The sequence below is a fragment of the Muscardinus avellanarius genome (assembly GCF_963383645.1).
Source record: "Muscardinus avellanarius genome assembly, chromosome: 6".
Lineage (NCBI taxonomy): Eukaryota > Metazoa > Chordata > Mammalia > Rodentia > Gliridae > Muscardinus > Muscardinus avellanarius.
The window spans coordinates 134,961,242-134,973,608 of NC_137791.1; the positions used below are offsets into that span (position 1 = coordinate 134,961,242).

General features: G+C 50.1%; 1 protein-coding gene across 2 annotated transcripts in view; it reads left to right on the top strand.

Moving 5' to 3' along the window:
- STK32B (serine/threonine kinase 32B) overlaps positions 1-12,367 on the top strand; it is a gene marked incomplete at both ends in the record, with an annotated part of 391,796 nt that overhangs the window by 306,569 nt on the left and 72,860 nt on the right. For both annotated transcript variants that reach the window (XM_080698041.1, XM_080698042.1), the window contains one exon: positions 8,449-8,486. In XM_080698041.1, the coding sequence (XP_080554167.1) occupies positions 8,449-8,486 (38 nt within the window). The remainder of the gene's footprint in view (positions 1-8,448; positions 8,487-12,367) is intronic.

The window sequence follows — 12,367 nt, forward strand, 5'->3', positions numbered from 1 at the left end:
GTAGCTTCTCAGATCAGCCATGCATCTCATAATGACATTTTATCAGGGATGGACTACATTATGATGATCCTATAAGATTGTCACAGCAAGTAAAAATTCCTATCACCTAGTATTTTTACTCTATCTTTTCTGTTTGTTTAGATACTCAAACACTTAGCATTGTGTTATAGTGGCCCAGAGTGTTCAGGTCCTAGCAAGCTGCACAGGTTTGCAGGCTGGGAATGGTAGACTATATCACAGAGCCCAGGTGCAGTACACCACCCAGGATTTGAACTCTTGGGTGTGTGTGCAAAGAACTTCCAAAGGTTCTTAATCATATCAGGCTGCCTTGTGGTTGCTGCAGGGCCTTGGACAGGCTGTCTCTCTCTGGCACCTGCTCATCATCTCAAATGTGGCTGCTGTGGCTTCTGCTGGGGAATATGTCATGGTGCAATAGGCTGGACCAACCCTGGACGTTCAGCCTTCTAAGATCAACTAGAAAGAAAGGAGGCTCAGCTGGGGAAGGGTTTACGGAGGTGAAGTCTAAGCTGCTTGGGAAGGCGACCCCCTTGCTGTGCACACTAGGGAGGTGTGTTGCTGGGCTCACTTTTCATAGAAGAATTAATTGAACCCAGTGCATCTCTGGACATGTTTATGAATCCTGCAAAGTTCAAAACCTCCATGAGATACCCCTGGGAATAATTAGCTAAATGAAATCGCCTTAGTAACCAAGTTTACATCCTGGCCTTGTGAAGGGGCACAGATTTTGAACATAATTAATCAGTGCCAACCACACAGATGTTTGTTCTTGGCAGGAGTGCAGAGATAACAAAACCCCCAACGATGGCCTGACCTGGTGCACGTTCTCTCCCTGGGATACGCTATAAGAGGAAGATGATTTGCGTGGCAATGTGGGGTTTTATGTGAGATACAAAACCTACCTTAGGAGGTTGTGTGAGCATTTAGAAAATCACCTCTGTGTCTTTAAATTAAGTTGAGGCCATTTTTATACACATGCGATGGTAGTGCTTGGTAGTTATCTTGAATGTCCTTAGTTGACAGATTTGAATGCTGACAACTACATCTCATTGTTTTCTTTTCATTTTTGAGATTACATCGGAACACAGAATCCCAGAGTGCACACTAGCATGCAGGCAGCAGAGAGCCATTAGGGAGATTGATGTGGAAGAGGGACAGGGTCAGATTTATGCTTTGTAAGTCCATTTTAGCTATATTAAAAAGGAGCATGACCTTATATGTGGGGTTTTGTAATAAATAAAAAGCATCCTGATAGGCAAATTTAAAATTTAAATATTTACTGTAAGCATGTTCTTTGAATTACCACTGCTTACTTTAGAATTCCGAGGTGGCTGATTACTTTTTATGCCCTGCCTTCGTTTACCCACACAGAGAACACTGATCCAGAGACTGAATTGAGCATGGACCTTATCTCTGCTAACATTTGTTCTCTGAAGTTGGAAGGGGGACCTGGCTCATCCTTGATTTTCTACAAAGAGTTCTTCCTTCAAAAGCTATTTCAGCCAATGTTCTCATTGCTATTACCCAGATACCTAATATGCAAAACTTAGAGGAAGGAAGAGTTATCTGCTCACATTTCTGGAGATTTCAGAGGTCTTCGTCCATTTGGACTCAGAGCAAAAGCTGGGGGTGCAGGTCCTCAGCCATCATGGTGAGGATCAGAGAGCCAAGGAGTCAGAGGTGTGCTGCAGCTGGGCAGCCGGGGCCACAGGCTGTACCCAGCCACACTTCCAGGAGCCGACTCCAGTCCTGCCCCACCTCTAAACATGGCTGCTTTGAGATCTAGGGGCCATCTTAAATCCAAACCATAACACCAACAAAATGTCTGCCTCCGAGAGTGAAGTGGCGTGTACAGTGCCTCCGCAGTCCCTGATACTGAAGAGCCACGCTGTACATTGTCCCAGCCCCGGGACGTGTCGAAGAGTGTGCTCAGCACAGGAAGGACCTGATGAAGCGCGCTGGGAACACGTCATTACCACTGCTAACATCCAGGCGTCGTGCTGGGGCCCTGACCCCGGGAAGCAGGAGTCAGAAGAACAAGAGAAGCGGTGTTTAACAAGTAGTGGGTTACCCTAATTGTTACCCCGTGTTAGTAGGTTACTAGATAGAAATGAGCAGGTCTTGAAGTTCAACCGGCCTTCATGAATGGAAATACGAGATTCCCCGCCTGGCTATGATTAAAGGAACCACTGAGAACTGCAAGGATACCAGGAGGCTCAACTTAACGGTATGCAAACCTCCCTGCAGGGTTTCACTTAGACGCCTTCATGGGAAAGTTTGCAGGCTCTGTAAGGTGTGGTGTGAAAAGGACAACCAACCACCCTAAATAAATATCCATGATAACGGAGGCATCAGGGGGATATAAGCTTCCCACCTGAAGCACCCCGTGTGGTTTTCCACTCCAGAAAGCGGCCTATTTCAGACCCTTTCCTCTGGATCTAATTCCACTATCACAGCCTTTTTTACACCAGGCCCTGCTTCCCTAAGAAGCTTCTCATGTCCCCATATTCGTGTTTCCCATTGGAATTCTCTCTCTGGGAAGAAGCAAGAGTTGAGGAAGGAAGTAAGCCATACAACAACAGCTTCGTGCCAACAGCTGGAGAGATTCCAAAGCCTGGGAACGGCTTCATTAGCCTCCTGTTCCACCCCAGCTTGCGTATCCTCTAACCCAGCCAGAGTAGACGTCCAGGCGCTTTTCTGACATAACTCCCCAGCCCCAGGGACACCCCCAGCCTCTCTTCCCTGGTGTCCACTCCAGGCTGGACCTCGACACCGCCATGTCCACCTTCTTCTGGTTAGCAAAGGCAGTCATGGCTCCCAGATGGAGACACTATTCTTGTTGCTTCCGTGGGTGTGATCTCTCCAAATCCCCACTGCAACCCTGTGGAATAGGTGGGTATAATTATCCAACGTAAAGCCAAGGAAACTGAGGCTCAAAGCCAGCGGTGTGCTCAGGGCTACGCATCCAGCAAGAGGCCGGCTCAGGCCTGGGACTCTGCCTCTTGGGTCTTTACCCAACCACTCCGGCGCAGATCAAGAGTGTGTTTTCTCCACTGGTGGTAAAACTGGAACAGACTCCACTTCTGCAGAGCAGCCCTTTCCCCACCAGGCTTTTCTCTGTCTTTATTACTGCCTGAGATTGAGGGTGTGGTGTGCGCAGGAGCCCCCACAAGGGCACAGGCAGAAATGTCCTCACGGCCCCCCTTGGCAGTCTTGATCACAAGCCTTGATCCGCGTTCTTCTGGATCACAGCCACTTCCGGGTGTGTGTGTGTGTGTGTGTGTGTGTGTGTGTGTGTGAATACTTCTATTGGCGTATTGTATTTATACATTACAATAAAAATGCACACTTCTCTTGGTGTATTGTAGTTGTACAACAAAGTGAAGTGCAAAGTGGCACAAACACGTGTGCACACATCACTGGTGTGTTTTCTTCCGTATCTCGCCCACTCTCCTATCCTCCTTCCCATACACATTAATGAGATGAATAGTGATACCTTCATATAGGGATATCGCATTTTATCAGCTCTTGCCTCCCTCAATCCATATTTCTCCCCTCCCCAAAGGTTAGAGCAAAACATGCATACCCGTGTTTCTAGCAGCACAAAAAACAATCATCAAATTATGGAGCCAATCTAGGTGCCATCCACAGGCGAATGGAATGAGCTTCCCTTCTCCGTAATTAAGAACAAAAGCACGTCATTTCGCGTGGTGCTCACGTCGCCCAGCTGACCTGTCGCCCAAGACAGGCCCGGGCTTTGTCGCCTCCCTGTATGCTTTCCATCTGATTGTCCCTTGGCCCAGCTCTGAAATGACAGCCTGTTCTCAGAAGACATCGTCACCGCCTCCCGCGTCCACGCCCCGCTCCCAATGCCTTTCTGGCTGCACGAGCCCGTTTTCAACAGGATGACGCTCTGTGCCGAGATAGGATCAGTGTGAAAAATAGCACTGGAGGAAATGGTCCTGAAACCGGCTGAGCGAAAGGCTCTGATAAGATGCTTTGCCCATAAAATGTTCTTATTAAATCCCCAGCGGCTCAGACGCCCCTCCTCCTCTTGAGTCTGCCCCGTGAGTCTCCTACAAAAGCGACCCAGTTCATTTTGCAGAAATTGGGGACTTGGCCTTGGAATCCTCCCAAGCTTCTTTAAGAAGAACCACAATTGGCCCAGCCCCAGATTCTTCTTGGACATTTCCTGTGCACTTGTGCTGAGCCTAGCACCAGTGCCACCTCCTTGTGTATTCAGAGTGACAGTAAAGCAGCAGCCATCATTTTCCAGATGAGGAAACGAGACTTGGAGTCAGTTGCCCAGGATCCTATGGCCCAGACGCTATGGCTGGGGTATCATGGCTGCGTAACCAGGTACCACTAACCCGGTGACTCACAACCACTCATATGCATGATCTCCAGCTCCCTGGGCCAGGAGCAGAGGTCCAGTGCTCCTGCTTAGAGTCTCATGGGACTGCAAGCCAGGTGCCTGCAGGGCTGCATTCCTCTTTGGAATGCGGGGTCTCTCCCAAGCTCTCGTGGGGGCTGGCAGAATTCAGTCCTTGTGGCTGCAGAACTGAGGTTCCCATTGTCCGTCACCTACTGTCAGGACTCGTAGAGGCGCCTGCCTGCCCTGTCCCCTGGCCACTGGCTCACACATGACAGGCCACATCTTCCAGAGGAGTAGGCCTTGCTCCAGGCTGCTTCACAGTCTTGTGTTGTGTAGCATAATCATGGGCATGACGTCCCATGACCTGTGCACGTCACATAACCAATCAAGGGAGCCCTGCCACCTAGCCATGTTCCATGGCCCAGAAACTCACTGCAGGCCCAGCCATTCTCCTCTCAGCCTTCCGCTGCTTGTCCACAAAAGGAGAACTCGCTCCCTGCACTGTGCAAACCCAGCTCTCCTCGCCATTCAAAAGTGAGCAGCTCTGCATGGCCTCTTCTGAGAGGCCTTCCCTGACTGCCCACTGGAGGTAGGCCCTTCCGTTGGCCTCTTTTGAAGACCCTGGTTGGTTTCCTTCAAAGCATTTGTCTCAACGTGCAGTTATGCACACACTTCCTAGCCTGTCTTCCTTCCTGATATGCCAGGTCCAGTGGGCCAGGTCTCTCTTCTCTGTGTCTCTGGTGATTGCAGAGCTGCCCCTGCACATGCTGGAGATTCCCCTCCGTGCTGAGAGCTGATTAGATGAAGCATCTGATGTACCAACTATTTAACCCACTCAGCAAATGAAACTAAGGCAAAGACAGGGATCGCCCAGCCCGCAGAAGCCAGGATGGGGTTGAACACAGGCGGGCCGGCTCCTCAGCTGGGTTCTCCATGATAGGATAGCTCCTTTTCTTAGAGCTGGAGAGCCTAATGACCACGCTGGTCACATCTGTGTCCCCTGCTCTCATGGTACAAGACACAATGAGCAGGGCCTTCCCAATGTGGGGCTTTGATGGGTGCGGGACCTGTCCAGGGTCATCTTGGGGTCAGAGGGGACCCCAGCAGCCACTCGAGATGCCAAGCTCTCCCTCAGCCATGCCAGCGTGGTATCTCCCTATGGCTCTCAAAAATGACCAGTCATTGGTGGCTTAGAACAACCCGGGAGCCAGGAGGGGTCATGCACACTTGCAATCCCAGTCCTTGGGATGGCGAGACATGCAGATCACATGTTCGAGGCCAGCTTGCAGTAACTTAGTGAGACCCTGCTTCAAATGTTAAAACTGTAATAATATGGGCTTGGGCAGCAGCTCAGAGGAAGGACGACCCTGGCTTCAATCCTCAGTACCACTAAATAAATAAGCTACATCTATGGACTCATAGTTCTTGTGGCCTGAAGCCCCAAGGCACAAAGTAGCCAGGGTTACACTTGCTTAGGAAGAATCCATTCCTGGCCTCCAGCATCTGCTGGCTCCAGGTCTCCATGGCTTGTGGCCCCATCACACCTGTGTCTGCTCCTGTCTCTGCATGGCTGTCTCCCTCCATCTTTGTATCCAAATCTCCTTTCTCCTGTAAAGACCCAAGTCATTGGATTTGCAGCCTACTCTAACTCTGGGATAATTTCATCTTGAGATCCTTAACTAATTATCTCTGTAAAACTCCACTTCCAAATAAGGTCCTGTTGTGAGATTATGGGAAGATACGGCTTTTAGGGAGATGCTTTGTAGCCTAGGACACCAGAACAGGTCTTCCAGGCCAGTCACCCACCCCCACATCTTTGCCTTAATGCTATCTTCGGGCCCTGGACCACAGCCACCTCCCTCTGACCCCCATGCCCAAACGAGGTCATCCCCACAGCATCTTCAGGGATGTGCCCGGATGTTGGCTGTGGCGTCTTCATTCTTGACACATACTTTATTCCCTTGAGGAGCTCCGCGGGGGGCCAGTGTTTGCTGACTTGATCCCCAGACACCTGACATTGGGCCTCCCGCCTTTTGTTTTAATTCCACCAATGCTCAAGTTCATCCCTCCCAGGGGAGCTTTGTGGGGCTCCCTCACCACTTCCATGAATAATCTCTTTCACTGTGGATGTTATGTGAGCCTGGCAGCCGAGACCCAGCTACTCAATGCGCATCAAAATGCAAAAGTCTGAAAAGCCAAGACGTAAATCAACATTTAGCTCTATCGGCTGAGGGTTTCTTTCCTGCCCAAGAAGACACCGCATGGTAGCGTTACAGAATAACCTCAGCATATTTCCAGATAGAATTAATATTTGATAAACTCGGGAGCAATCGCTCTCTATGTTGAGGAAAGCTATCATTAGCAGTCGCTGTGGCATTTATGATGCGTGAGTGCGTGAGGCGTGTGTTTCTAAAATAAGCGGTTTTAATGAACTTCGCTGTGTGTGATGCTAACGATGAGCCGGAGGGGGCGCCGTGCTGGCCGTGCATCCATCCTGCAGTTCCCATGTGCGCTGGAGGTGCCTGTGTTTATGGAGACCAGCTCTTTGCGAAGGTGCAAGAACGGAACACAGGCATTAGAAAGCAAAGCTTCTGCCTCTAAAGAGTGACATTGCACTTGGAAGGTCCCCCGCTGTACTCGTGACAGCAGAACAGTCCAGACGCCCCAGCCCCAATGTGCCGCACAGAGCTCACTGTGTTTCCCTGAAGAGGGATCAGCCAGCTTTCTCCATAAACAGAGAGTAAATACTTTAAGCATTAGGACCACGTTAGTCCCCTGTGTATATTCCTTTATGATTTTGTTTGAATGTGTGTGTGTGTGTGTGTGTGTGTGTGTGTGTGTGTGTTGTTTGCAAGAGTGGAATGGATGATAAAACTGTGATACATACACATGATGGAATTTTACCCAGTCTTCTAAAGAGCAAAATTATGTCCTTGGCGGGAAGTAGATAGAACTTGAGAATATTATGCTAAGCGAAATTTGCCAGTTTTAGAAAGGGAATAGTTTTATTTTTTTTCTCTTACATGTGGAAGCTCGACAGAAATTGGGAAACAAAAGAAGCATCTGGTACAGGAGCAGAGCCTCCAGTAGATCTCTAGAGGGGCTAGGGGAGGGACGAGAGCGACATAAAGAAGGCGACAGTTGCCGGGAGTGGCGGCGCACGCTTGGCATCCCAGCATTCAGGAGGCTGAGACTAGAGGATCCCGGTCCACAGACAGCCTCAGCCACTACTTAATGAGGCCCTTTGTAATCCAGTGACACCTTGTTTTAAAAATAAAGAATAAAAAATAGGGCTGTGAGTGTAGCTCGGAGGTAAAATGCCCCTGGGTTTCATCCCTGGTACCGCAAAAATGGTAACAGTTTAAATAATGCTATATACATATACGAAATTACCCGTGGCAATCTCAATGAGGAAGGGGAGGTGCAGGGTAGGTTCAGGAAGGAGATCTGGCAAGCATCGTGTGCACGTATCTTCCTATGACTCTAGACCTCAGCGTGATATATAATTACTGTGTACCAATGAACCGTATTTTTAAAGTATCTCTTTTATCTCTTTAAATATATAAAAGCTCACAGACCTCACGAACATTGGACCCAGGGCTGCACTTGGTGCGAGGACTGTAGTTGCCGGTTTCTGGCCTAGACCAGTCGCTGGCCCTCGCTGAGCTCAGTTTCCCTTCTCCACTATGGCAGCCACAAAGTGACACCCTGACACCGCGTCTCCCTGGCGAGAGGCTGAACACAGCAGGCAGAACCGCACCTCCGCCCGCAAACACAGACCACACTCACAATCCACAGGTTCCTGTGCCAATGAAAATATATCCAAATGTTCACACTGGGGGGAAAAAAGCCAAACAATCTGCTTGCAGATCCAGGAAGTGAAGGCTGCAGGAACCCCAGGCTCTGCTATCAGTTGCTCTCCTGCCCCGTCTGAGACCTCACCTGGGGGAGGATGAGCAAGCTGGAAACCATGGCCTCGGGCCTAGAGCTCTGGGTCTTGGCATGCCTCTGGGGGCTCCTAGAATCACTGCCAGCTTCTCTGTTTTCTTTTTCAGAGACATCAAGCCAGACAACATCCTGCTGGATGAACACGGTAAGCCCGCGGGACCCTCCCAGGGACTCCCTTGGTGGGAAGTTTGGGGCGCTGGGAACTTGGGGCCCTGTGGGTTGGGTTTTAGGGTTGATGAGAAAACCTTTCTTTGTGTCAATTCTGGTGGATGAATTGAATCCCGCCACGGTAAGTTGAGTCGAATTTGTTCCAAGGTCGTTGTCTCTGAAGTCGTTCTGTTTATATCCTAGATTGAGGGGTTGAGGGTTATGGGGTGCTCTGGGGACCAGCATGGGACCCCTGGGTTTCCATTTCCACCCCCCACTCATGAACCCGTGGTTCAGAAGCTACTTACATCTCCGGACCTCAGTGTCATCTTCTATAAAATGGGGAAATGATGCTCCTCTAAGGTTGCCATGGAAATGGAATCAGAGGTATTGTGGGGTGAACCAGACTCAGTTGTACACAGTCTGTAAGCTTCCCAAGAGCCTACTGTGCCTTGGGATACCCTGGGCACCTTTTTAGATGGATTCAAGAGGCCCAGATTGTACATGTCTTCAGTTTCTAGGTAAGCCTGGCTTTGTGGGTCCCGGGAGCACCCCTTGAGTAGCAGGCTCCTGTCAGTGGCTCTCCCACCATGGCCTTTCAGGACTACCCCAGGACATGGTAGGAGTCAAAGGCCAGCCCCACCTGCCACAGTGGACCACGCCTCTGCCCTTGCTGGCCTTCTGGGTGTGATGCTCAGTGAAGTTTAGACCCCAGACCAGGGTCAGAGCCAGAGTGCTCAGCAGGGCTGACAAGCAGCTGCACTTGATGCCACTTTGCAGCCAGCCAGCCTTGGTCACTGCAGCCTTGGGCACGCCCCTGGTGTCCCTGCAGGGGCTTGTCCCTCAAGGCCTTTCAGGAAGGGGTCTCTCTGAGGTGCTACTGAGGCCCTTGGGGCTGATTCCGGCACCTCTTCTCCTCAGGTCCTCCTGTTCTCTCCCCATGCTGCTGGCTGAAGCCAGGGCTCTCTCTGGAAGCTTCCTCTAGAACCTTCCGCCCCATGGCTTGGGAGGGATGTCCCATCTCATAGTGCACATCGCGATTGTCTTAGTCTGTGTTCTGTTGCTATAACAAAATGCACCAGACAAGGTGATTATTAAAGAATCCAAGCTTGGCCGGGCATGGTGGTGCACGCTTGTAATCCCCGCGCTTGGAAGGCAGAGACAGGAGGATCATGCAGGTTCGAAGCCAGCCACGCGCGCTGGCTTAGGAGACCCTGTTTCCAAATATAAAATGTAAAAATAGGTCTGGGAGTGTAGCCCGGAGGTAGAAGGGCTTCCAGGAACCCCAGTACCACCACCAAAAAAAAAAAAAAAAAAAAAAAAAGAATCCAAGTTTGTATTTTCAGTGGTTTTGAAGGCTGGGATGTCCATGAGCATGGTGCTAGCATCCTCAGGGCATCTGCTGGCGGCCTTGCTGCAGCATGTGACAGAGACATCACATGGCGAGAGAGCAAGATGCCAGCTCAGGCGCCCTTCCTCTTCCTATAAAGTCGCTAACTGCCATTCTGGGGAACCACCCTCATGACCCCGTCTGACCCTAATCACCTCCCAGAGGACTCACCTCCAAATAGCAGTGACATGTGAGTTAGAGGTTGTTTCCAAGGTATGGAATCTGGGGACACCTACAAGCCATAGCACATGTTTCTAGGATGGAAAGTTGCAGTCTTGATCAGAGATAGAAACCAAACTGGAAGCTCTGGGCCCACAGCTTTGAAATCACTGTGCTTCTGAGGGGAAGGCCAGCAACTGCCTTGAGATGCCAGGGGCCCTGGGCATGGTGGTTCAAGCCTGTAATCCCAATATTTGGGAGGTTGATACAGAAAGATTGCAGATTGAAGGCCAGCCTCAGCAACTCAACGAGACCTTGTTTCAAAATAAAAAATGAGCCGGGCGTGGTGGCGCACGCTTGTAATCCCCACGCTTGGGAGGCGGACACAGGAGGATTGCGTAGGTTCGAAGCCAGCAGCGCTGGCTTAAGAGACCCTGTTTCCAAATAAAAATATTAAAAAATATAGGTCTGGGAGTGTAGCCCGGAGGTAGAAGGGCTTCCAGAAACCCCAGTACCACCAAAATAAAAAATGAAGAAAAGCAAAACCAAGGTGCTCAGTTGGCATCCAAAGGCCATAACCCTCAGCCGAGACCCTAACGGGTTAGTCGTGTGTTCTTGGGTGTATGGCTACACCTCTGGACCTCAGCCTTCCCAGGAACAAACCAGAAGCCCTGAACCCTCTGTAGGTAAAGGTCTAAGGGGAAACCATAAGGCCAGCTACCTCACAGCCCAGCAGGTGAAAAGCCCCCAGGGGTGGGTGCACATGGCTTCCCAGGGCACTGGGTTGGGACAGGGAAGCAGAACTGGGGCTTTGATGGTGATTTCCACCATTTCCATCAAAAGCTCTAAATTCCAAAAGTCTTCATCTGCATATCAGAAACACGCAGGTATGCTTCTCCAAAGCCGGTCGGGGTTTCCACTGATCCTCCAGCTGTTGGGCATGTGTGAGCCCAGTGGTCAGGTAGAAACACACTCATTTTCACCCTGGAGATTCCACAGGGAATGACGACCCATTTTGTAGGCTTCTGGGCAGGAATTTAATTGCATATATCTCTGGTTGTTTATTTTTTGAGTATTTATTAACCTCACACCTTGTAAATATCCACTATTAAGCAGGTGTTATCTGTTTTAAGCATAATGAGGATCAGTACTGTATGTGTTCCTAAGTGGGTCACAGGGTACATTTATGACATCCACCTGTACTTTCATAAACCATGTTACAAAGCTGTTTACAAAACAGGGGCCTCTGTGTTGAAATTTTAAAAGCCCCATCACTGGTATCATTAAATGCAGTCTCAGAGAACAGGATGGTTAGTTGTGTTTCCAGTGAAATATAAACATCATTAAATTAATTATTGACGATGCTCAGATCTGCCAGTTACATAAAACCCATGCATCCCCACTCCTCGGAGTCTGCTTTGTTTCCTGAATTTTTGGATGGGATTTAAGGTCTTAGAGTGGACAATTCTGTGCTGAGATCTGGGCTCCTGGAACCAGCAGCAAATGCAGAGAGCATGCATCAGGGTGAAATGGAGTTAGAGAAGCTACTGCATCTGAGAACAGGGCTTAAGAAGGTTGAGTGAACCCTAAGAAAACTAAGAGCTCAGGGTATGGGGGAATCTAGAAATGTAAAGGAAACCGGAAAGGCTCCTATCCATTTCCTTTTGGAACAGTAAGGCTGGGTAATGGACAACCACATCACTTAATGGAATAAAACAGACACAAGCAGCTTGCTCAGTTCTGTGGGGCACAGTGCCATAGGCAGGCTGGGCTGGGCTGGGCTGGGCTTGGTTGAGTTCAGCTGGGCTGGGCTGGGCTTGGTTGAGTTTAGCTGGGCTGGGCTGGGCTTGGTTGAGTTCAGCTGGGCTGGGCTGGGCTCGCCCAGAACTCTGGTCATCTGGGTTTGGGGGGCAGCTCTGGTGACTGAAGCTATCCAACAATTGGCTGGTCCATGCTAGCCTTGGCCTGACTACATGGCTGGGCCTTGCTCCTCTGACAGGCCACCACATGGTCTTCTGTCCATAGCAGAAGCAAGAGCAGGGGCAGCCCAGGCATTCAGGCCTCTGCCTGGGTTTATCATCAAACTTCCCAGTGGGCATCGAAGGTTATTTGGCCAAAGCCTGAGTCATCAGGGAGCCCATAGGAGGGGTCTGAAGCATAAGGACCACCCGGTGTGATGGCTGCAGTCACTCGCCATGAGGACTAACAGGAGATGTGGAAGAGCCACAGGCATGGGTGGCTAGGGGAGCGAGGAGATGGATAGAGAAGAGTCGGAGGCTGGAGGAAGCCTTTGCACCGGCCTGTGTGTCACCCAGGTCCTTGGTTCAAAG